This window comes from Amblyomma mixtum, chromosome 1 (genome assembly GCF_055824585.1).
Source record: "Amblyomma mixtum isolate Tamu chromosome 1, ASM5582458v1, whole genome shotgun sequence".
In the NCBI taxonomy this organism is placed as follows: Eukaryota; Metazoa; Arthropoda; class Arachnida; order Ixodida; family Ixodidae; genus Amblyomma; species Amblyomma mixtum.
The window spans coordinates 319,498,285-319,524,127 of record NC_143012.1 but is presented as its reverse complement, the minus strand read 5'-3'; the positions used below and the strand labels follow the sequence as shown (position 1 = coordinate 319,524,127).

The window sequence follows — 25,843 nt, the reverse complement described above, 5'->3', positions numbered from 1 at the left end:
GCGAAAAGCAGTCAGCGACTATTGCTAACGCGCAATGAACAGAAATCCAAGAAAAAAGAAAGCATAGTTTTTCAAGATCGTACGCCTCGGTGCCCGTCCTACCAACTGGTGAAAAGTTTAAACAGAGTTCATGAATAATGTCGCGCACTGCGGTATTCAGTCTCAGTCACTAACGGCTGTGCGTCCTCTGCGTGTTTTTTTTTTTTTTCCATTACGCAGAGGACCGCCCAATGGCACTGGTTCCGGGCCTCCGGGATCCACGGCCCCAGTAGGTCCCGTACATGGGTGCCGGGCCACCGGTCGTCTTCCAAGGTGAGCGCTCGCGACGTACCACTGGCATGCTTGTGTTTAGTACTTAGTACCTGCGGCACTTTCTGTATGTAGTACGGGGAAAAAACGTACAGTAGGAAACAGTGACAAAGTCCAAAATTAGTTCAAAAGAGTGCGTTGTTGGGCGAGTCATTCAGACATATCTTCAGAGTATACTGCGCACACAAAAACAAGGACGTGAAGGTACACACAACAAGTGCAGACTCGCGACTGAATTCATAATAAAGGAAACATCTTATATGCCTGCAAGCGTCATATCTGGGACCATGCGCAGTTCAGATATCTGCCTTCTTTTTGATAAAGGTTGATCGAACGGTCCCTTACACAATCATCCCCACGCTTACTGATGAAAAACGCCTCGGCAAGTTCACGTGCGACCTGATCTTCTTCTCTTTAAAAAAATTTGTTTTCGTTAGCAAAGGTAGGCATGGCTTGTCGCGTGTAGCCTCCGGTCACGCACCGCAGTGCAGTTAGCGTGGGGATGATTATGTAAGGGACTGTTCGATCAAACTTTATAAAAAAGAAGGGAGATATCTGAATTGCGCATGGTCCTAGATATGACGCTTGAAGGCATATAAGATGTTTCCTTTATTATGAATTCAGTCGCGAGTCTGCGCTTGGTGTGTGTACCTTCACGTCCTTGTTTTTGTGTTCGCAGTATACTTTGAACATCCAGAATTAGTGCTCCAGTAAGTATGCACCAATGTGTACAGACCAACATATGTCACTCATGGCCTTACAGTGTGGTCCGCTTAGCGTCGACTGCCACGCGCCGAATCTCTCGAGGTTGGGGTGAACCATGGTTCACCCCAACCTCGGAAAATGATAGGTGTAACGTTAAGTGATCGGAAGAGGGCGGAGTGGGTGAGGGAACAAACGCGGGTTAATGATATCCTAGTTGAAATCAAGAGGAAGAAATGGGCTTGGGCAGGGCATGTAATGCGAAGGCAAGATAACCGCTGGTCCTTAAGGGTAACGTAGTGGATTCCAAGAGAAAGCAAACGTAGCAGGGGACGGCAGAAAGTTAGGTGGGCGGATGAGATTAAGAAGTTTGCGGGGATACAGTGGCGGCAACTGACAAAGGACAGGGTTAATTGGAGAGACATGGGAGAGGCCTTTGCCCTGCAGTGGATTTAGTCAGGCTGATGATGATGATGATGGTTCCCATTAGAGCCTGTAGGTCTATGGTGCTACATTAACTGAAGCACGTGACGAAGCGTCAAACCCAGTGGCCGGCATATTTTATACAAAGGGTCGAATAGAGAAAGCAAGAATGAAATGGACTTGAGCTTTTATATTAGCGCTCTGAAGGACGTACAGTGCTGTTGGCAAGGTTGAACGTCGTGATCATTTGATCGTGACGTCGTAAGATCTACTTTTCTTAAACATTTTTGATAATTGTATGGTGTGGTGACGTTTAAGAACTGAAAAATAACAGCGCTGGTATGAAATGACCACATATCGGAAAACGCAAATACAGTTATTTAGCAAAACAGAAGGAATGACGGGAACTAAAGATTAACGCTTCTGATATAAAGAGATTACAAGTAAATTGAAGCAAATAAGTAAACTCTGGATCGTATACCCGCAAAATAAACTGGCACAGAAGATTAAGAGAAGAAAAAATTTGGCCTGGCAAAAAAGAAAAGAAAATTGTGCCACACGTGCGCCGGCGTGCGGGCCGTTCGTTCACTGTCCGCTTCATCCTGCATGTGGCTGCACGCGAGCGGCCCGCAGAGCATTGTGCACCGGAATCCACGCAGCACGCTAGCGCACGCGCGCGCTCCTTTGGTTCCGGATACGTCGTCAACATCTGCCCTCGACACATCCCGTCCAAAATGATGCAAAATACGGCGACGCTGTCGGACGAAAGGATAGCGCGGACCCGATGGGGTTCGTGGCAGGTGTTGTTTCACTCCGCCATTAACTACCGCTGCTCGAGAGAGAGTCTTCCGGCCGTTAATCTCCTGCGCAGCCGCTGCACGGCCACCTCCAGCAGCCGCCGCTGTCGACGCTGCCGCAGTGCTGGGGCGCCTGGTCATGGCGTAGCATGTTTCCGGCCAAGAAGCTCCGGCTGCGGCGGCTGCTCGCCTGGGCCGCCGGCCTCAGCTGCTGCACCGTGCTGTTGATCGGCCTGCGGGAGCAGCAGCAGGCGCCCGGTGCGCCCGACGTGCACGATGCCCTCAACGCCGTCGGACTGCGCCCCGACCAGCAGCCGCTCTCGGGACAGGTCCCGCCGCCCGGCGCGCCACCTGCGGGGGCGGCCAGGAACTCGGCACGGGGCAAAGAGGTCAGTATATGCTCAAAAGTATCCTTCGGTATAGTTGGTCCAGGCTTGTCTTGACTGCGTGGCGCAAAACGCATAAAGGAGCAAAGAGCATGAACAACGACGATAGCCCATGTCGTTTGTGGACCTCGCCCCCGTATATAATGCACAGAACAGTCAGGATGGTCAATACAGTGTACACCGATCATTAAGACTACTTGGGCCAACTGGCACAGGAACATGTTCAGGAACATGCACTACCAAGTTACGGGGGGAACACAGAAGAAACGCTTCCAGGCTAACGCTTCAGGCTTTGTTTTGCTTTCTGTGTTCCCCAGTAACTTCGTCACTCCTTTTCCTGAACATGTGTGCACTGCATTGGGGGGTGCTCCCCTACTGACCGGACTCTTAATTCAGTGTAGTGGGTGCAGTTCACTAAGTGTACTTCTATTCGCTGCTAAGGTTGCTTCCGCACTGAGATAAAGCTGTTGTTAGTTGTTACCTAACTGGTGGGATTAGCCTTGCAAATCTTCCGACGATGGCTATGTTTCGCGTGCTTATCCCGTGTAGGCTGGCGACTGAAAGCTTTTGAGAATGCACCGTCTGTTGTCATGTTCCGCCTTTGTCAGAAGTACTGAGCACAATGGGTTTGCTTCTGGCCATCCTCTGTGGCGCTTTATACTCCAGCGTTCCACGTCTCCGAGTGATGAAGAGCGTTCGTCCTGACCTCTCCAAATGTTTAGGATTTCCACGGATGCTACAACATTCCCCTGTGTGGTAAACAAGCAAACCTCTTGGGTTCTTCACTTATGAAAAAGTCCGTATAGCCGTGGACAAATGTTTACTGGATGTGGGTCCGGGGGAAAAGAAAGTACTTCTGCGTTGACTCGCTGCTGGTGGAGAACCCATCGATGTGCACCTAGAATCATTTCTTTTGAAACACCTCCGAGGCTTCGCGAAGCGTCCACACTCAGGCAGTCTCGCATCGCATGACTGCTGATAACATTCTATTGAGCACCCGCTCCCGGTTCTGCATGGTCGAGGCCCGTCTGGATAGTTCTCATTATCACGGGTGTTCTCGGTTATCACTCTCGAATGCTACGCTGTACAGCCCGGATGAAGTTTTCTCTACCGCTATCTCCGTAAATAACGTCCCCTCATGCATTGTCTGCTGAATTTCCTGCTATGAGGCTCCAACGTGGCTCCATAAAACGTGCGCGGGCACGAAAATGTTGGCAGCAAAGGCACCGGTGTATGCCAGCTGTGCGCATTCCTGAAAATAAATTCACTGCGCCGGGTGGAACTAACGCGAACTGCAGCTCAACTCGAAACAGACGCACTAGCTTTGAACGCGTGGCGCTCCAGATCCCCGTCATGTGAAAAACAAATCCTGGAATGCGGCCATGAAAACCTCGCAGCTTTCATTACTGGTTGTTTCTATATTTGCTTGGAAACCTTCGTGTCCCACATGACAGGTTTCAATGAAGCCTGCGCACTGCCCAGGGCGCTACGCAGGAAAGCTAGAGTTTGTCCCACATTACAGATTGCGAGTTCGGTGCTGGTGGTTGTGGGTAGTAGTGGTGTTATTAAAAAAATAAGAATAAGAACTGAAGAAAAGGATGGGTGCCGGCCGCGGCAACTGATATCTAATACCCTAAGCACCCTAGCTGTGACAGGCGGAAATAAAAATTGGAGATGACACTTAGGCTCCAGCCTTATGGTTATGAAGCAATAGTGATAATGGTTTCGTGATCATATATACGGAATTGGTCATCCTCTACTTTAGAATCATAGATCCCTGGAAGTCATCACACCGCTCCTGGCGCAGTGCTGCAGCGGCTAAGCGTTGCACCACTTCACTGCCATGTCCGGTGCTGCCACCGGTGATGCTTGTAGGACCCAGGATGCTTTTCCTGAGCAACCCCTCGAGACGAACCGTTAATCTAACTGCCACCTGCCATGGTTGGCAGTTTCCTCACAATCCGGTGGACAAGTTGCGATGATGTCGCAGTGTCCCGTGACCTAGGTATACCTGCCACCCAGGTTGCATCTCTGGGGATTTTTCGTGGATTTTCGCTCACGGTTCAACGATGCCGACGACGGACACCGACGACGACACTGCTACGCGGGCTGCTTAACGCTATTGCCTTAAAAGGGACATGGGGAGAACATAGCTAGGCGAAACAAAGATAATAAAGTGTTGTGACTCTACCCCCCCCACACACACACACACACACACACTCTTTGTGTTCCCACCACATCTCCACACACGCCTTTCCCAGAGGCAGTGCGGGGTTCTGCTAAAGTGGTGTTTCTCCAAGCACGCGCTCCCATGCGACCTCCTGAAAAGAAAGGTGGAACCGGACACGAGGGACTGATTCCACGTACCTCCACTGCGGCATAACTGCCACCACGTGTTTTTCCCGACTTAAGGAATTCCCCTTAAACAGCACCCAACGCAGCAGTATTGACCCCGCGACCAGGTGTGTACATCCGTCAGGGTGACATGACTCAACGCCTGCTGCCACGTGCGGAGACGAGCGTCTGCCATTCAACCGCGCCTCGCTCTTTTGTCAACTGCGCGGGTGACGCCGCTGCAGGTGTTCGCCTTTGGGCGTTTCCTTGAAACAAGATATGGGATCCACCTGGCCGGAAAGGACACTTCCCGGTATCCAAGTGACTCAGCCGAGGAAGACGTTGAAGCGGGGAACGCCCTTAAGGAGTACCCGGACGAAGTCCCTACGATTGGTCGAAAAAGGCGGGAAGACCTCGGGAGGGACTATTTAAAGCGCTCGACACGTTCATCGAGGAGTGATTCCCTCGGTGTTTCCCTGAGACTTCTCAGCTTTTACCCTGTTTGTCATTGCTTGTAAATAACTTTGTAAATATGTGAATACAGTTTCTCCTTTGCTTCTTCTACTCCCTGACTCCGGCCCACGTTCCTTCCTCCGTCGGCACAGCGGCGGTGCTCCTGGACCAAATGCCTGGTGGAACACGCTACTAGCCCGGCAAAACATATCAAGGGATAGAGAGAAAAGGACACGGGAGAGCGAGAGAGCTCTGCGCAAGGCAGGCACCGGCAAGCGCAGCACTACGTATCTTTGCAATGCGCACTGCATGGGTGTCGCCTTATTGTTCATTGGACTATTGTGTGCCACTAGCACTAGCAGGGCGGAAGTGGTAGCACGGGCTTTATGCACCTGCTCGCAAGTCGCAACAGTTTAAAGAGGAGGTGTTTCGACATCTGTGTATACTCGATGCAAGTATTCATAGCCCTCAAAACGCTGGAATTGTAACAGTTGTTTCCTCGTTACGTTGCCATATTTATTTTTTTTTACGTGTACACTGATTGTTCACTGCGATGAAGTGTGTGTGTTTACTGATCATGTGTGCAACAGTCTTCATGATTCCGCTTTGCTTCCTTTCACCCCCAACACCGCAAAACGGTGTTGGGGGTGTACCGCGACACGGCGGCAGTCTAAAACATTTTGCCGAAATGTGCGCGGATATGAAACAGCGTCACCTCTTCGTGGGGCTCTGGAGGGCGTTCATCAACACGACTAACGACGATCGTTGGTTGAGGGGGCGCGTCGTGATGAAGCCCCTCCGGTCTTCGCAGCAGCAGCAGGGCGGCCAGCAGGCCGAGCGGCCGTGGTACATGCGCGGCGGGCGGCGGCGTCCTCTTCCGGGGGACACGGGAAGCCTGTGGCCGCACGAGGACGCCGGGGACCGCATCGAGCAGCAGCTGATGTTCGTGCCGGAGGACTACAAGCGCAACGGCACGCGCGTCAAGAAGATCCTGCTCATGCGCGGACTCGGCGGCTGGGGGGATCTGCCCAGGGGTGAGGCACCTCGATACGCATTAACACGCATGCGCATTGCGCCTCATTTACTGGTAACTCCAGTATGAAAGGGAACACTTTATCAGCATTCGAGCAGTAGTCCACAGTATGAATGAATGAAAAGTGAATTTTTCTTCCTTTGTTTCTAATCGTTTTCGTCTTGATGGATAGTGCGTGCGAGACATCAGTGTAGAAGTTACAACGGAATTCATTCGTTTACGCATACTGACTGTTCCCTTTAATATTGGACTTGTCTGTGCAAATTATGCAAAGGGGGGCCGAGGTTAGCCAGCAGCGGGTCCGTTGAAAGGTTGAATGCATTTGTGATTTTTCACGCATGTAACCTACAAGAGCAGTGGCGCTTGGTAATTCAGCTATAGCATTATGCAACCTGGGCAGAAATAAGTGTTTATTCCTTTCACCTCTATATCCGGCTGTGAGCCTCCATCCAGAATAAATCTTTGTCTTCAGTGATTAGTTATCGGTACTTTGTCGCCAGGTACGCGTTACGAAAATATTAGTCAGAAAAGAGGTCCCAGCAAGTGGCGTGGGTTTGGCGGCCGGGCTTTCGTATACACTGTAAACAGAAAGGTGTAAAAAGGGAGTAAACTGTCCTCTAGCGTACGGGTGTGCGCCCGAGGAGAGTTTACTTACTTTTTACTCCCATATGGGTGCATTGGTGTTTAAATTGTAACCTTTGCAAGGCTGTTACCATCATTTCTTGTTCGCGATTTTAACACTATTTTTTCTAAGAAACTAGCCGTTATTGAGGCAGTATCTTCGGATTCGCGATCATTAAGAGTCACTAAAAATCATTTGCGGATTAGTCGTGGATAGGAGGTTAAAAAGGCGAAAGTATTGTGTCGTGCGAACCAACCACTACTGTTCTTGAAGCCGCAAGCAGTGAATTCGTGACTGCGTAAGCAAAGTTCTTGTCTTCACGCAGTGACGTTGGTCAAAAGACTAGCGCCAGAAAAGTAAGAGGGTAATTCAGCTCTTTCACAATTCTGTATTGATTATTGCTCAACGCATGAGTGCTGACGCCTAAGCGTTCGTATGAGTACATATTCCACATACACAAGCCCTACTGGTCTCGTGGAATGGTTGTGAATATCTACATCTTGTATTAAGCCGCGGATGACGCATCCTTCAGCGCGAAGCTATTGCACCCGGTTAATTCTGCGTGTGGCTGCATTACTTTCTTTACTGAATGAAAAAAAATGCAGTTAAAGGCGCTTATTTACCCGTGAATATTTTTTCTTTCCGTATGCATGGTTTTCCTAAATATTTGCTTAAAATGCTACGATTTATGCCCGTTTCTTGTCGAGAACGCTAGGTGTCTGTGGACGCAAAAACAAATGTTTAGTTGCGAATACAGAGAGAGTAAAAGTAGCCTGGAATTGGAATGGACCAACTTCACTCTAGCCCTGCCTTATGATAGTCCCGGTTAGCTCAGTTGGTAGAGCGACTGCCCCCGGTGAGGCGGTGGTCCCGGGTTTGAACCCGGACCAGGACGTTTTTCTCTTCCAAGTACTAAGTTTCTTTGGAAGCTGTGTAGCTTTTCTTTGTTGCCATATGGCCACGTTTGGTGGATGCTAGTGAGTAATTACTCTTTTATTACAAATCTACTCCATCTTGGGGCACTCCCCCAAAAAATTTGGGCCACAACATAACTTACATGTGCGGTGGCCAAGCATTGCCCTACAATTTCTTCTTTGCCTTCTCCCTATAGTGATGCTCCCTTAATGAAACGTGCAGCAGCGTAACACGCTTATACCCTGATGCGTTGCCCACTGCTCGCCATCATTACGCAACAATGCGGCATTGAGATGAGCTCTAAGAAACTGTTTCTGAAACGGACTCTGTCGTCTCTGCGGCCGCACCATGCGCAGGGCGCGAAGTGTTCCTGCGCGACAAGTGTCCGGTGGACACCTGCGAGATCGTGACGTCACAGGATGAGGCGCCGGACGCGGATGCGGTTCTGTTTAAGGACCGCTTCGTGGCACCAAAGTACCGGCGCCCCTGGAACCAAGTGTGGATCCTGTATCTGCTCGAGTGTCCCTACCACACGCAGTCTTTCCTAAACTTCAGGAACGTCTTCAACTGGACGGCGACGTATAGGTAAGCTGCTCGGCTGAGCGTGACGTCACAACGCTGCGGCATACGTGTGCCGCTACCGCACCAATCTTGTGACTGCGCATGTAGCATTCCTGCGCTCCGAACGAAAAACCTCATCATCATTAGCCTGACTACGCCCACTTCAGGACAAAGGACTTTCCCATATCTAATTCTCTCTCTAATAGAATTAGAGAGAGAGTTGAAAGGACTCTCCATATCTCTCTAATTTATCTCTAATTAACCGTTTCGTTACGACAGGGTTAATTGAAGAAGGACGGAAAAACCTGCTGCGATTTAAACCATCGCGCTAAAGATTACATTATACGGAGTTAAAGTTATATGCATGAGGTGAATTATATGGAGTTTAAAAGATAACATTATATACAAGCCTTAAATGTTCACTTTTTCGGTGTAACTTGCTCGGTTATTGCTCGTCTAATTCGGCAGTGTTTTGAGTTCCTTGCTCTTAGATTAGAAGCGTGAGCGTGGCCAGGCCGGATAGGCGCTCTGGGTCTGGAAGCAGTGTACATTACGCATTGATTAGAGTACAATTCACGTACCACCCACATGAATAAAAGTCCATGTTGCTTGGGGCAGTTTCTCGGTTCTGCGGGTTGTTTGTAGACAACACCTATGAAGGTGATGCCTTTTCGTCGAGAAACCTTCCCCGCACAGGTCTCCGCGTTTCCGTTCTTTTTCTATGTAAAGCGGGGGTGGCTGTACAAGAACTCCTTCACTTTGCGGAGTCCAGCTTTCCTCTTCCAAATGACCTCGGTGTTTGTATTTACATTTACACGTAAGGTTACGGAAAAGTAACGAGTCTGTATCACATGGCAGCGTACAGCAGAGTGGGAGGCCAGTTAGCAGATAAACCTGTTGCATGTTGCTGCGAGGAAAGTTTCAGGCGAGCGTGTGCTTGAAGCTCAATCCCTCCAATATCCAGCAGCCGGCGGCTGACGAAGTTTCAGTGCTATTTGAGTTTGATTTCATGCACACAACGTCTCACGCGAAGTAACTGCTTCTAGAAAAGAACAAGGATGACGAAGAACCGCTTACGATATATAGAAGTATGTCGTGAGCATTTTTTTGCCATCCTTGTCCCTTTCACGCAGCAGTTCCTTCGCGTCAGAAATGAATCAACTGGTCCAACAAGTTTTGTTGATGAATACAATCTCGACCGTGGAACATGGCTGAATTGCGGGCGATATAAGGAAAGGTTGCAATGATAATATGAAGAAATAAAAAATGATACCTACCGGAAGACAAAATGGTTTGATGTTTCGGCAAGCACACTTAAGGGCTGTTAACAGTTTTGTGAACAGGGATCATAGCATTCTGCAGAGTTCGAAAGTGTTTTCTTACTCATGGTCGTGAAAAAAAAAAAAACGGCAGAAAAGACGCGTTCACAAGAGGGAGTAGACAGGACGACGCTGATGCACCAGCTGGTCCATCAAGCTCGTCAATACTTACTCACATGGGTAATAACAAACAGGACTTTAGGTGGGAGCAGGATCGAACTTCAAACCATTTCGTCTTTCGGTCGGCGTCATTTTTATTTTTTCACTTTATGCAATCCTGAGCAGAAGGGTTTCCCTCTCTCCCCCCCCCTCTCTCTCTCTCTCTCTCTCTCTCTCTCTCACGTGATTTCAAGCTCAAGACTGTATGGCGCTGCTTTTTCTGAGTGGTGGTTTGTATGCCTCAGAACACAACGCAGGGAAATGCCGCTTGACGTACGTAGAACGTCACTACTTAGAATCGGGTCGCAAGGAAAAACATTTCGTTTTTTTCCCCGCGACTCAAATATAAGCAGTGACAGAGGGAACACTTTAGCTGCGCCTTAAGGGTATGACGCATAACGTTAATGGGTTCATGCCTTTATATGCGGAATTGGTCATTCTCTATTGTACATTCGGAGACCCATAGGAGTCCTCATACCACTTCTGGCGCAATGGTGTAGCGGTTAAGTGATGCGCCACTGCCTGGAGATGGTAGGTGCTGCCACCGCCATGGTGCGGAGTTTGTTCACAATTCGGTGGGCAGGTTGTGTGACGTCACAAGGTTGCATAAGCTATAGGTGGCCCACCTGCAACCTAGGTTGCTCCTCTGGGGATCTTTCGCTCACGCCGCCGCCGACGTCGTGTTTTCCGCTGAACGGAACCCTTAATGTTATCGCGTTAAACTTTTCCGTTTCCAACTTTTTGTTTTGTTTGGCCTCTGAAAATAAAAGCTGGATGCTGCTGTTCTCATAGCTTCTCTAAAGTTAGCTTTCTGAGCGAGTTCCTCGACCAGTAGGCGCAGCATCACGTGTGCTTCACTGCACTGCATTGAAGACTTGCGTATGCACGTTCGAATGTGAATGCGCTAGCAGCATGACATGAAGCGCTTAATTCGCAGCAAAGAACCAAATTTATTTTTTTTCCTCCTGCATATAATTTGAAAAGGTATTAAAAGGGATGATGCGTCTAGAGACAAACTTCTAGAAAAAAGTAAAATAGGCTTTCCGCTCATGCTTAGACAGCAACGATTGATGGCACCCTAATACAGTCTTCACTTTCACGATGATTGCATCTGCACAAATCAAGAATGAAAGCGAAATTTCTCGTACCTGCGCTGTGCGCTTTGATTGGACGCATCCCGAAGAAACCTGACAGGCGCTTCTGTGTTTCTGTTCAGTACGCGGCAGAGGCAGATAATGCGATCTTTGTGAGTCTGACATGAAGCAGTCGCACCAGCGGCGACCGCAACCGAAAGTACGAGCACACGCTAGCGGGATGCTGCCCTGTTCCTTGTCCTGAAAGCGATGAGAAAGCAGGATCGTGCATGAAGATAAGTTATTCGCGCCGAAGTAATAGCGCACTAACAAATCTGACCGGCCGAGTAGACCAACGTTTTGCCTGTTCAGCTATGCGCTTCATGGAGGGGTAGAATGGAACATTGCGTGGCTTTGCCTGGACCAGTTGGTTCGATTTCGGTAAGAGGAGGGGGCAGGAGGGTGCGGCTTGAAGTACTAAACGCGGATTTATAACCGAACAACAGCATGTCTTATCGCTACCACCCGCTGTCTCCTAGAGCTCTTCATAAATCCGCCCCTGCTCGCAACGTGGCTGTTCGCGGCTCACGCGCGAGTTCAAGGGTATGCAATGCAGAAAAACTTAGTTTTAGCATAGCTGATACCCACTAGTATGGTTGTCTACTGGATAGGCATGCACAGTGGTAGGTGCGCGCACCTGCCGCTGCCTAGGTGCTGTAGCAGGCTGTGTGCTGGAGCTATATTATCAGAGTGAACACACCTTCTTTGGGTACTGAAGCAGTAGGATTCATTCATTATTAGCATTAAAGTGTCTGTTCTAAAATCCAGTACTATGTATTGCAAGAAATCACTCAGCTCAACAAACTGCGACAATGCAACGAGCGTTGGGCGTCTGTTAAAGCAGTGTTATTTCACTCTGTGGCACCAAAGCAAGTTCAGAGAAGCGCGTGCCGACACTGTGAATGTTAGCATGATGCGGATGAATATCAGCCGTTTAGCCCCATACCAGGGCTGTGGCATGTTGCAAGTTGCGCATCCGCGCCGAGGTTGGCGCCGTGGTCGAAACGATTGCAGCGATCCTGGTATCGGCGGTAAACGCGGCTGCAGTTAAGCCTAATAAAAGTGAAATTTTTCGACCACTGTCAATAATAAAAACATGCTTATGAACTAAATTATTACCAGCCATAGGTATTAAAAATAAGATATCAAAGAAATTAGCTGCGAAGATCACGACGCGGGTAACGCGGCAGCAGACGACAAGCAGACGACGGCCGGTCAGTCGCGCAAGCGAAAACGGCGACGTCGGCGACATTCGCACTGCAGCAGCGTCATTGGAGTCATGTCGAGTCACACAGTGAGCTTTTCTTGGAGTCTTTATACAAAGAACTAGCACTGCAGCATATTATGTTGTCCCTAGCCCAACGCACTGTGATTTCGTCTACATGAGTCAAAGGTTGAAATTTTTCGCTGCCTTTCTCTGCGTGTGTTTATTCATAGTCACAGACTGATGCGTTTCAATACATGTCAGATGTTTTACTTCCCTGCTATCTACATAAATCTCTTACAAAGTCGCGACAAACCTATATTCACTCATGTAGCAATTTATTATGTACACTGTACCTACCTTGATACCTTTTTTTATCCCCTATATATTGTCTGTGCGTTCATGTCTTCAAGTTTACATAATGGCGTTTTTTATTTTGATTTTTAGGATGCCAGTTACTGATACTGCAATGCCACTGAGGCCTAAAATCACTTTTTGAACATAGTTTGTCTCTGATGATGTTCTTTTAATAAATTGTTCTTTGTACAAAACCATTTACGCTTTTCGTTCTCGAGCGAGCGCAGCTGCTAAGCAGTCGCGCCGCTCGCCACCATGCTACATCAACAGACACATCGAAATACAAAAGCGAGTGAGCAGATTCCGTAAGTACTTAGGAAATCAAGCGCGAATGCAGCGCGGGATCAGTTAATCACCAGTATTTACAAAGCTTGGATCGAGCTAGCGGCCGCCAGCACCAAGAACGCGCGAGTACAGTGCACTGTAGCGCGAGCAACCGGCCACAACCAGCCGCCTAAACGCACGCCGCCATATTGGATTTTTTATGCGTTTACCGCCTCTCCCAGGTGCCGCCACCATCGCCTTCGAAAAAAAACGTCCCCATTGGTTCTATGAGAGTGTCACTCCCTTGCCCATACGTCTAAAACGAGTGTAAATGCACATGACAGTTAAATCTGCCACAGGAAACCGTGATTTACGACGAAGAGCTTGCAAATCACGTTCCACGCGCATGCATCTCTGCTTGTATGAAACTCCGGAAACAGATTTTGGAAGGCTCACAGAAAAATTTGCCTGTTCTCCTCCTGGAGTCAGAACCAAGCCCGAAATTGCATAACTTACAGCTAGCATCAGAGTCCCTTGTAGTCACGTGCTGCAAAATCTTTCTCACTCCGATTAAACTCGAGCCCTTTCGTCATCGTGCGATTGTGATCCTGATGGGCTGACGTATCGGGTTCCTTTTGTTATATTACTGAGCGACCAGTGCCGGAGCGTTTATTTATCAGCCACACTGCGACTCCGCGAGAGGTTGGCTGGAAAGTAGTTGACGCTTTCGGTATGCGTTTCATGAACCGGTAAATTTACGAAATGTTTGGCTTTAGCGCGACGCCTGCGTTGCTTTACGCGTACGTAGCTGAAAGCTGATGTGACGTGCCCGACTCTAAAGACCAGCTTCAGGGTGCCCCATTAACGCTTATGCCGTAACGCTGACTCCGTAACGCTGTTTCCTTCCGCAGACACGACTCTGACATCGTGGCGCCGTACGAGAAATTTGTCCGCTACGAGGACGGCGGCGCCACGGGGCGACCGACGGCCGGCGCCGCGCCGCGCAACAAGACCAAGAAGGTCGCCTGGTTCGTCTCCAACTGCGCGGCCCGCAACCAGCGGCTGCAGTTCGCGCGCAAGCTGGCCGCCTACATCGACGTGGACATCTACGGCACGTGTGGCTCCCTCAAGTGCCCCAGGGCGCAGGCGGGACACTGCTTCGACCTGCTCGACCGCGACTACAAGTTCTACCTGGCCTTCGAAAACTCAAACTGCAAGGACTACATCACCGAGAAGTTCTTCGTCAACGGGCTTGGGTATACGCCGTATTCCCTTTGTGCCCCTAAAACAAAAAAAAAAGAAACAGTTACACATACGTCAAATGCTTGGCTTCGACTTCTGCAGAAATGCGTCCCTGACTATTGCCCATAAAAGGTCACATATCATTCTAGAAGTGTACAGTATGTATGGGTGTGTTTATTTAGACAAGGACGGTAATCGAGATACTGAGATCGTTTTTTGTTTCGAATGAAACTTTTATATGTGATGGACAAATGTAGCAACATATTGGAATGGATCTTAGTTTTGGAAGAAACGCTGTAGCTTTCTTGGAAAAAACCCGGTAATCACAAGAACTGGAAAACGCCGCATTTCCGATCTCGCAAAATTGCAAATTTGGATGCGTGCAGAACTTAAAATATTGTTTTGTGGAACATGAATCTTTTCCCAGCAATTATATGCAACTTTTCTGTTGGAAGGAGAGCAAAAAACTTTAATCGCTTTTATAATCTCACAGGGGAAATCTCGGAAATTGTTCGAAAAAGTAATGCGTCCCAAAAAGGGCCGCTTTTCAGGACAATGACGCAAGAAATAAGAACGTGAGGATGAAATTTTTCATCAGTATTTATCAGCCTTTCATGCTACAGTCGCGAAAGTTCACACTTCTAGACTGTTTTTTGGCTGCGTGTTGAAACTTCATGAAATTCAAAAATTGCTAAAAATTACTTTCATTCGGATTTAAAAAAAACCATCTCAGATTTTCTTTAAAGGTGTACCTGAAAGACTTTTCATACCTGGTAATTCTACAGCAGCAGTAAAATGTTTCATTATATTTTCAATTAAACGCTTAAAATTAAATGTTTAAGGCAGACATTTATTCATCAATGTACCATTAATGAATATTGGCCGCCGCGGTGGCTCAGTGGTTATGGTGCTCGGCTGCTGACCCGAAAGACGCGGGTTCGATCCCGGCCGCGGCGGTCGCATTTCTTTGGAGGAGAAATTCTAGAGGCCCGTGTACTGTGCGATGTCAGTGCACGTTAAAGAACCCCAGGTGGTCGAAATTTCCGGAGCCCTCCACTACGGCGTCTCTCATAGCCTTTAGTCGCTTTGGGACGTTAAACCCCATAAACCAAACTAACCATTAATGAATATTGTCCGTTAAAAGTACCAACGTTCACGAATTCGACTTGCAACTGAATGCATTTGGTTGCGCTTTAGTTAGCACAATGCCGGAACGTCAAAGTACTTTACAAGCACGTTTGCACATGTTAGCTTCGATAATTAGTCGAAACATAAGTTTGCTTCTTGGTCTGGCTTCTCTATCGGTCTGGGTAAAGCGAATCAGAATTTTGCCATATTTCTGGAATATCTCAAGACAATTTGGTTTGGGGCCGGGTTTATGAAATACTTAATTCAATTTCGAGCATTTTCATCAAGCGTAGCCCTTGAAATGAAACAGACCAAAAATGGGAGCAAATTTGTATGGTGCTTTTGCGCTTCTGGTACTGTGAAGATTTTTCTGAATATGTCGGCAGGTGCCGCCTGTGTCCTCGGTAAGATCAAGCGGTTGCCGAAGAGTTGTAATTTTCGCCAAAAATAATTTTGGGTTCAGTAGCGAGTACAAAACCATAACAGTAACTTGGAGTCGAATGATATGGTTAAAGACCTGTCTTGTTTATCATTAATTAAATAACTTCGAAGGACGCACTCTTACTCCCCACTATACATAAGATCTATCCCAAGCAGGATCTACGCATAAAAGAAGGCAGAGTTGTCAAGAGAAAACATTATTTCGGATTTTACTTTGGGCCCACTAGAACCATACCATTGCACACCCCCTAAGAAAAAAAAAGTCGTTTTTCACGCGAAGATCCGACGCACCGTTTCCGACAAATTTCTCACGAGTCGATCATGCGTATCTCGCTCTGTCGAAATCAAGACGCACCATCGTGTTCACCTATGCAGGGTGCTCTCGAGAATACCAAACAATTTTCAAATATGGTTTTTTTTCGATAAAAGAACGAATATTTTGCGATCATCAAGGAGATAAGTTCTTTACTCTATGGTAAGTAACTAACATCTTAATTATGTGTGACGTCATCCAGTGGTAGCGTCACCAATGCCACAGAGGCAGTCAAAGTGGTGCGGGAAACTCTTTCGCCTCTACGCACTTTACACAGCCAAGGAACCCCCTGAGATGCCGCCGCCGCTGCGATTGCCGCGCCGTTGCTTCCGAAATTCTACTCGGGATGGCCATTGGTCAAACGAGAGCCTAATTTTTTCTGGTTTGGTTTATTGGGGTTTAACGTCCCAAAGCGACTCAGGCTATGAGGGACGCCGTAGTGAAGGTCTCCGAAAATTTCGACTATCTGGGGTTCTTTAACCCCACGTGGTAGCAAATTTTAGTTCTTTACTCTGGTAACTAATTTATCTCACAAAGGCTATGACGTCTGCCAGTGCCGTCGCTCTGATCGCAAAGGAACCATTTTTTTTTCTAAAGAAAACTAGTTATCTTTGAAAATTGTTTGAAGTCTTTAACAAGGTGCAAAATGGGGCTGGACGGTGCGCGATCTTGTGGCTAGAAAGAGCGCTTGCACGAGACAGAAGACAGTGGGGAGAGCGTGTCTGAGTATCCCCGCTTTTACGGTGCTTTCTGTCCTGAACGCATTGTTAAAACATACTAAGCGACATCTTTAGCGCGTATTAAGGCCGACTTCTCTCGCGCGTTGCAGCCGCGACGTGATACCGATAGCGATGGGAGCCCGTCCGTCAGACTACGCCCGTGCATCACCGGCACGTTCGTTCATCCACGTGGAGGACTTCCCGTCGGTCAAGGCACTGGCCGACTACCTGCACCTGCTCGACCGAAACGAGACGCTCTACAACGAGTACCTGCGCTGGAAGGGCTCTGGCGAGTTCATCAACACCTACTTCTGGTGCCGGCTCTGTGCCATGCTGCACGCTCCGCCACTACCTAAGGTGCCGTGCCGTTTTTTGCTGGTTGCTGGTTCTCTTCTGACGGCGTTTCACTCATCCCTTTATGGCCTATGCAAGGGTGCATTCAGCATCATTGATTTTATCGGTTCACGGCAACAATGGGGGGATGGGAGATGGGCCGATCGAATGCCAGAGGCATTTCAGACGAGAACAGCTGCCTAAAAGGCACGACCGAAGAAATAATCTGCAGCGCTAAGTCACGGGACCCGAAGCTGAAAAGTAACGCCCAACATTAACGCCCAACATTAACGGCGCCCAACATTAACGGCGCCCAACACTAACGGCGCCCAACACTAACGGCGCCCAACACTAACGGCGCCCAACACTAACGGCGCCCAACACTAACGGCGCCCAACACTAACGGCGCCCAACACTAACGGCGCCCAACACTAACGGCGCCCAACACTAACGGCGCCCAACACTAACGGCGCCCAACACTAACGGCGCCCAACACTAACGGCGCCCAACACTAACGGCGCCCAACACTAACGGCGCCCAACACTAACGGCGCCCGACTCTGGCGCCCGACACGAACTGCCGACACCCAACGCTATAACACCCAAAAGCGGCGCAGGAAAGTTACGCCAAAATGAGGTGGCACGAAGTATTGCTCCACAAAATAGCCGTCAATAAGATGCGTTCGAAAACATGAAATGTCCTCACTCAGTACTCAGAAAAGTTTTCTCTAATGTACTACATTTCTCTCCACGCTAACTTAGGCAGGAAGGCAGAGCAGAAGCTACGGATTAGCGTGCCAGCAAGAACTTATGCGTACTGAGTCGAGTCGGCTCGTATCTGCGTCTCGCTTAGCATAAGATCAGGCAGTCCAGTAAGCCTATGCATCTCCGCGCAGATTATACTACTTGGGAAACGAAAAAAAACCAGTTAGGCTTGGATATGTATGTGTTTTGAAGCTTTATAAAGGTGTTGTGTGAAAAAAGGGGTGTTTTTGAAGAAGCGAAGAGCGTGATCGCATGTGGCTCGTCGTTTAACTACGTTCGCCGCTCTTGGTGCTTATTTCGTTCGATTTGTCATCGATTTGTCATCCATTTACCAGCGGCTAATATCGCCAGATGCAAGATCATAGAAACTAAAATCGAAAATCTAGCATTCTAGATAAAACATTTGTTGCTTGCATGCGTTCGTTGAACTTTTTGGCCTGAAAAAGAGTTTTTCAGAACTTTTATTTTAGAACTGAAATTTGTGAAAAACATGTATTATTTCATGTATGAATTTTAACGGGGAGCAGCAAGCTACTTTATTCCTTTTTTTGCTGTTCAGTCAACTTCAGAAACTGCCACCACGTAATCTTGTGTTAAAACTGGCGTTTGAAAGGATGCGTTGAATTCATTGTTTTTGCTTTTAATTATGATTGCAAAGTCGTATTGCACTGTACGAAGTGCCGAAATGCAGCCTTTTTAGTCACTAACTTTTTACTGCTGGAACAGGAGGCTTTCTTGTCAAGCGTGCCATTAGCTTCTCTTCTTTTCTTGAACTCCTTGCAGCATAAATTTTGATTTAACCCAGACTGAAATCTCGCCCGGCCATAAAGATGTACTGTTTGCGTAAACAGTGCTCATTCCTGTGCTTGGACGGTCTTCAAAGACCCGTGAGTGCTGCTTCGAATGTGCGGTATTCTTTTGCTCACAAATTGTGCTATGCTACCTCCAAACTCGGCAGTTGATGGTTTGTACGCTCAGACGTGACCACACATCTATGATTCTACGTCGGCGCGCGCTCATATCGATCCAATATGGACACACGGCGCAGGTGTACCCGGACATCGGGGCGTGGTGGGCGGGGCCCGGGACGTGCCGCAGCGACCGCTGGAGAGACTTCCGGCCCAAGCCGGACCCTGTGGCCTACGTGCTCACCTGACCCAGTTCCGGTGGCGTCTTGCTGCCTCCTTTCATCGGGACAGCTGGCTCAACTGCTCGCTGAGGCTGTCCCAGGCTTTCCTCGATACTGTCGTCCGAAAGGATTATTCGCACCACTGGATGGGCGTTAACTGGTTTCACGTGCTGCTGGACATGACACGTGGCCTCATCTCGAACGAACAAATTGTGATAGGTGACAACCGGCACCGTTTACCGGCACCGAAGGACGACCCGGGTTTAGCCGCGACATGTTGTTGGTCGTGTTTGTGTGAGCCTGCTGCGAGTCACCATTGAGCGTATGGATCTGCTGGAACTTTGTGCGTGATTATCTTTCCCTGCTGCATAATGTTCGCGTGTTCTAGGTGCATGAGTTTCTGTCTAAGGCCCCGAGGTCTAGATGAGAAAGGTGCACCCAAAGCCCTCACTTGTAGCTTTAATGGCTAACGTGCAAGAGGCAGTGCGAGACCTCATATTTTTTTTCTTTTTGTCTGCGGCTACATGGAACGTCTAATGACGATGTTCAACAAAGAGACTGGTCAGGGTGGTAAGAGGAACGCGGAGAAGAGAATTCAGTGAGTAGAATCAATCTCCGTAAAGAAAGGGAGACTGGTTTTGGACGCAAGCCTGAGGGATAGTTTTAGGCTTTTTTTTTTCGCATTTAAAAATGCGCACAAGATTAAGCAGAGATCAAGAAGCCAACGAGTCAGTTGTGCACATTTCGAAGCATCCGGACGTCGGCATCAAAGCGCGTACTGCATTTGCTACCACCAGCGTGTTACGATCTCCTGCGCGATTTCGACGTAAATATCTGTTTTGTGTGCAAGGCGCGAGTGGTGGAGATCAATGCCGCGTTTCCCAGCATTGGGCTGTAAGGTACGCCCCCTGTGAGCGCGCTCAGTAGCTCCAAACTTGTGTGTTTTCTCACTCGTCACCAGCGTATTTCTTATATGTGTGGCTCCGTATGGTGCCGTTGTATCTTTGCTACGTACTGTGTTCATGTGTTCACATTCCACAAGAGACTGAATAACCAATGCAGTTACGCGAAGCACGGTGCTAGGATGTAAAAATACCGCCTTGCCAGCATTGCGCGTACACGCCAATTAGTAACACGAGTGCGCTGAATTTTGAATCACCGGCGCAGTTTTGAAGAACCGCAAGTTTTCTGCTATAGGCGCTAGCGAGAATGCTGAAAGAGCTGATCTGAACAATCTTCAGTCGTCATAAAGGGAATGTTAACTAGGACTGCTACGACATCTGATGTGGAGGGTGGCATTTAAAATGACTGCCTAATAGAGAAAGCTTTTCTCGCTGTGACCATTTCCTCGCCTAAAGGCCGAACAGCAGCGTTTCTTCGGCGTCGCGTCAGCGTCTCTGCTACTGGCGTCACCGAAGGAGAAATTCCGGCGCTTGCAAGGCGTTTGTTGCCATTATCCAAACAACTTCCAAGCGCCAGTAGCCGAGACGCTGACGTGACGCCTAAGAAACGCGGCCTTGTGGTTTGGCCTTAAAATGGCAAAATAAAGCAAAGCCTCTGAGGTGAAAAGGATAGCTGTGCACGCCAAAACATGATGTATGCCATTTGACATCGCAGCTCGAAACAAATTGGCAGATAGCGTAGTATTGAATAACGCGGAAAAACTCTAGGGCACATACTTCTGATTCGAGACATATGAAAAATTTCATCCCTTTAAGCTGTCGATCCATTCCTCGATTTTTTTTTTCCGCCGATGTGCTAGTTTCTGTTTCGTTTGTGTTTTGTTGCGAGCTTTTCGCAATTTGTAGTTATTTTGTCTTCTAATATTGTAGGCATGTTATCGAATTCCCTGACGGAAGCGCTGCTTAGTAAGTTTCGTGCAGGTACTAATGCCGAATATAGAAGGGGAAAGCTTGCGCAGTTATGTTCGAACCAATAGGGCCATTCCGAACAACTTAAATGACTACTTAAAAGCCACAAAGGAATGAATATAGCGACCGTGCATAAGACTGTTACGCGCTTCCTTTCATTTAGTTCTTGTCGGAGTGCTCGTGCACTAATGTTTTTTCGAAGCCCATCATTTCCTCCCATGCCATTAATACGCTTCGTGTTTTAGTCACGTCACTTGAGAGGTTTTAATGCGCGCATTGAGCTGCAAGCCGATACGAACTATCGATGAAAACAGTGTGCATCAGTGACTACCTTGTTAAACACTACGATCGCACTGTCGCTTTTCAAGACAAGGTTCCACGCCAAGACCGTCATATATCAAGAGCTTGGTTTGCCCGTAGAATGGCTATGCTATTTCGACCTCGGCTCGCAACCGTTGTGTTCAAATATCCTGACTTGATTCGGTTGTGCTGTGCAGGCGTTATGAGCAGCTTGCGCAACTCAAATGAAACGAAGTGCGACCGCAGGTTTCATTCTACAGAGGGAGGTGCGCAACCGCGACGTAGCGCTTTCCTAACCTAAACGCCGGTCTCTCATGCACGCCTTCCGATAGCAAACGTTACCAAAGTCCTTGCATCGAAGGCGCAGACTCTAGTCTTGGTGGTCATATCTGGTTACGGTTATAGCGACGACGGAAACCTAAAGCGGATGACCGCGCGTTAGATGCGCCGACTTTTGTTACTGGTACACGCTGTAGATGCCACAATTGAACTGAAGGAAGCAATACGCAGGTTTTTCACTCAAGGAATACCAGTGATAGGCGAATCTCATTCATATTTATTTCCCGCGACCATTATGCGGCTATAGATATCTCTGCTTGCCGAACACAATGCTTTTGAAAAGCCCTAGAGTTTAACCTTTACTCCCGTGGCAACGCAACAGAAGTTTGCGTCGGAAGGAGCATCAATTTATCTTTGTTTTTCGCAATTTGCCTGCGAAGGCTTTTTTTTTTTTTTCCGCGGGAGAAAACCGCGCTGGCAGTTTTTTTTTTTTTTTTTTTCACGTAGATGGGCAACTCTTAAGCGGATGTTTCGAGATTGTGAAAAACGTTATTTTTTTTTTATTGAACCAGGCTAATGCAAGTAATTTGTACCAAATAAACTTATTATAAGAGATATAGTAGGATACTGATAACGATTACTTTTCCAAGCAAACTCGCAGCAAACGCGTTCATTTTCGTGCAGGATCGAGCTCACAAAGCAATCTTTCAGAGTCAAGAAAGAACTGCCGTGCTTATTGAAATAATCACGGGACACTCGCTGCTTTAAATTTATGCTCCAGCCAAGTCGTGTTGCTCAGCCTTCGTTATTATATATTACTGTTGTTATTACTTCCGCGTCTCATTACAGGCACCTTAAACAGACAACTATTTCGAGGGTTTTAAGAATGAGGGGGGTGCGCTAGTTTTCAGCTACAAAGAAATTATGGAAGTAACACTGTTTCTGTGTCATGGTGCTGGGCTTCGTACAGCGGGTCTGTAGATACATAGCTATCAAATGAAGGAGTTAGACTTTTACACATGCCAAAACGAGTACACCTCTATCACGAATTCCGCTACTGACCAAAAACACTTAGCTTTTTCTGAGCTGACTGTGTTTGCGTGTATTGGTGGACAGAATGGGGTAAGCTATCCAGAGTTGCTTACCCTAACATACGCGCACCAGCCGTGCTGCCGCAGAACTAACTCTGAAGCAGCGCTCGCAACAGGCGCACAATCTACACCTGCCGCTGAAGCAGCCTGCAATGGCTTTGATTTTTATCCCCGGCGCTTCAGCCATAACTCGCGACAGATGCTCACTTTCGCGTTTGGGTCTAGGGTACCCGTGCTTATACTATACGCTGTCTTCCGAGCGCACTTTAAGCGTCTTTCTACCCTTGTCGTTGTGCACTGCGAGCTAAGTTAGGACTCTTTTTAGCGATTAAATTAGAAACGCCGCTCCCGAAGCAGACCAAAGTCAAACTGCCGAAACGAACATTTTTCTTTTCCTACTGCACTTCCTTGCGTATGTATCGGTTGGCCAGGAATGAGCATAATATGTGCCATATATATCGAATACTTTTTCAACACATCAGGATGCGTAATAATTGCTGAATTTATTGGGCAGTGTCTTGTGAGTTTGTACAGCGCGACTATATTTTTTCCCCTTTTGCTTATGGGCAACTGACGTCAGAAGCCCAAATAAGGTATTTGTTTTGAGATACACTGTAACGAAGCACTCTCTCAACACACTGAATTCAACCCTGTTTGAGTCTCGTATTATGCGCACATTGTTGCTCTGCTTCTTTTGGTGGTTATCGAGCATATTCCGTGTATGTGCAGAGGCGGCGTAAGAACAGAGCTCTTTAAACACGCCAGTTGCGAACGAAGCTTCGATAAAGCCCATGCTTTAAAATAGCTGCATATAGATTTGACCAAACTTAGCTTGCGGATTGTCGCGTCATCTCTGGACAGGCAAATTAACCATCAGGCGCCCAACATTTAAAGAATTTTAGAAGCGGTTGGTCGCGTTTTGAAGCGGAGTTTCGCAAGTGATGTGTTTGATGAACCCTGGTATACGGTCTTGCTCTTCAGGATATAGCGAGCTCTCAATTTTTTGATCACTTTTTTTCTTTTCGGGTGTTTTGTACGTCTTGCGCCGGAGAGTTTGAAGTCGCGTGCCGACATGCGGAGCTGGTCGAGCGGATTCCCGCCAGTGATTCCGGCTCGGGTGCTCTGTTCATTTCATTCATGTGATAGCCGAACTGGTCACGTTGTGCTAGTCATACTGTTAGGCGTCAAGGATAGATTTACTCTGCCCCACTCCTACTGGCCACCTTTGTATATAAAACAAAAGCAATCTCATACGATGTTGGCATTTGAATCTCATCCGCATCAATAAACTGTGTTTCTTTTTACGTTCACCCCATTTTCATCTGTCGTCATGCGATAACACTTAAGACATTCGCTGCTGACGGCAGCAACGAGCAGCAGTAGAAACCTTCGTAGACAGACATCACTGGGCGAAGCTTGTCATTGTTGTTTCGCAGTGCAACCAAGTATTCGACGGGATAATGGGCGGCACATCAAAGTTTTCTCGCCGACAGCTGCACAATATTAATCGGGGTTAGTAAGAACCATCCTACCCTTTTACAGAGTATAAGATCCTGGGACCGTGACGACAGCAATCGACTGCCTTCAAGGCCTACAAGCGGTTCGAACTCGAGCGCGGTGGCCGCGTTTCGATGGAGGCGAAACGCAAAGAAGGCACCCATGTACTGTGCGATATCAGTGCACCTTAAAGATCCACAGGTGGTCGAAATTATTCCGGAGACCTCCACTACGGCACCTCTTTCTTCTTTTCTTCTTTCACTCCCTCCTTTATCCCTTCCCTTACGGCGCGGTTCGGGTGGACTAGCTTGAGGGACCAGTTGTGATTCCCCTCTCCCCTTCTCTCTTTTCCTTTTCAATCTCATCAGCTCTCTTCCCCAGTGCAGGGTAGCCAACCAGATCACCCTTCTGGTTAACATCCCTGCCTTCCCTCTTCCTCTTTATCCCTACCTCTCACATGATACGTCCTTGCAGGCCATTGAGCTTAACTTCTCGCTTCTTCTTGCTTGGAATATTTAAGGCCTTTGAGGAGACAGTGTGTAGGCAATTACCAGGCGCATAGGCAGATGTTGTAGCCCAACAGGCCGGTTGCAGCCCCACAGGCATCTGCGGCGAAGCGTGCACTGCGCTCGAAGGGCGTCTGGCGTATTAACGGCGTGGTCGCCCAAGTATCAGTACTCCGTGCCTTTGCTCAAAGGTTCCCCACCCAGCGTCACATTTATGCCTTCCCTGGGGCTGGCCGTTTGCACAACCATCCTTTTTCGGGCTTAAAACGAAGCCCTAGAGTGGTGATCTCCGTGCAGCAGAGATCTAGTAGATGCTGCATGTCTTGTGTATTCGCAGCCGTCAACACCAGGTCGTCTGCAAAGGCCAAGGCCGGGAGATGGCGAGTCTCGTCGACCCCACTGATGGTGCATTTCAACCCAAACCCAAGGGCCGATTGAGTCAGTTTCCGTTCTAGGTCTGCCACGCATAGGAGGTACAGCAGTGGTGATAGAGGGCACCCTCGTCGAAGGCCCTTACGCACTGGAATCTTCAGTCTGTAAGACTCCAAAATTGCGCCACTTGGCTGAGAGCCCTCTGGCGGCCGACGCGCCTGCTCGGTTACTTTTGGCAAGGACGCTACTACGTAGGACACTGTCGCGATGAAAAGAAATGCCAACACGGAGCGCTTGGCTCGCGGCCCAATCGGCGCAGACACGAATTGCTAGTCCGATACCTGATTGCGCGCCTCGCAGAGCGCGGATGCAGTATTCGTTTTGCTGAATGGGTGCCCGGTCACTGCGGCATCGGAGGCAACGAGGGCCCTGCTCTTCCCTTCAAAAAGGTGACTGGAGTCGACTTCTGTCGCATTCATGTAACCACGACTTGGGGTCGCACACTGTGACAGAACAATGGTGAGCCTCTGTGCATTCATTGGACAGGCGGGCTTGACGTGCCCGCTCTCATCGCCAGGTAGTGCGAGCGACATGAACGTTCCGTGCTGCTTTGGACGGTATATGCGGCCGGACGTTCCACCCCGCCTATAAGTGGCCGGCCGTGGTACCTTACAGTAGAGTCAGCTTGAGCTGTTAAGGTGGCTTCTGCCAGATCCTCAAACGTGTTGTGGGTACCGAGGTTGAGAAGCCAAGGGGTAGAGGTCCTGGGGGGTAGGCGGAGAGGGACCTCCGTGCAGCTCCTGAGGAGCGCGTTGATACGGTCCCGCTCCTTCTGCTTTAGGGGGAGGTAGGTGAATGAGTGCCCAATACCAGGCCTTACCTGGACC

General features: G+C 48.4%; 1 protein-coding gene across 6 annotated transcripts in view; it reads left to right on the top strand.

The window, feature by feature from the left end:
* LOC149372638 (core alpha-(1,3)-fucosyltransferase-like) overlaps positions 1 to 23,891 on the top strand; it is a 133,744-nt gene extending 109,853 nt beyond the window's left edge. For 4 of the 6 annotated variants that reach the window (XM_089567180.1, XM_089567181.1, XM_089567182.1 and 1 more), the window contains exons 2-8: positions 220 to 312; positions 2,306 to 2,620; positions 6,213 to 6,438; positions 8,331 to 8,559; positions 13,883 to 14,227; positions 16,925 to 17,171; positions 18,960 to 23,891. In XM_089567180.1, the coding sequence (XP_089423306.1) occupies positions 2,381 to 2,620; positions 6,213 to 6,438; positions 8,331 to 8,559; positions 13,883 to 14,227; positions 16,925 to 17,171; positions 18,960 to 19,067 (1,395 nt within the window). In that variant the 5' untranslated portion in view covers positions 220 to 312; positions 2,306 to 2,380 and the 3' untranslated portion in view covers positions 19,068 to 23,891. The remainder of the gene's footprint in view (positions 1 to 219; positions 313 to 2,305; positions 2,621 to 6,212; positions 6,439 to 8,330; positions 8,560 to 13,882; positions 14,228 to 16,924; positions 17,172 to 18,959) is intronic. The other 2 variants (XM_089567178.1, XM_089567177.1) reach the window with 2 other exon arrangements.
* The last annotated feature ends 1,952 nt before the right edge of the window (positions 23,892 to 25,843 follow it).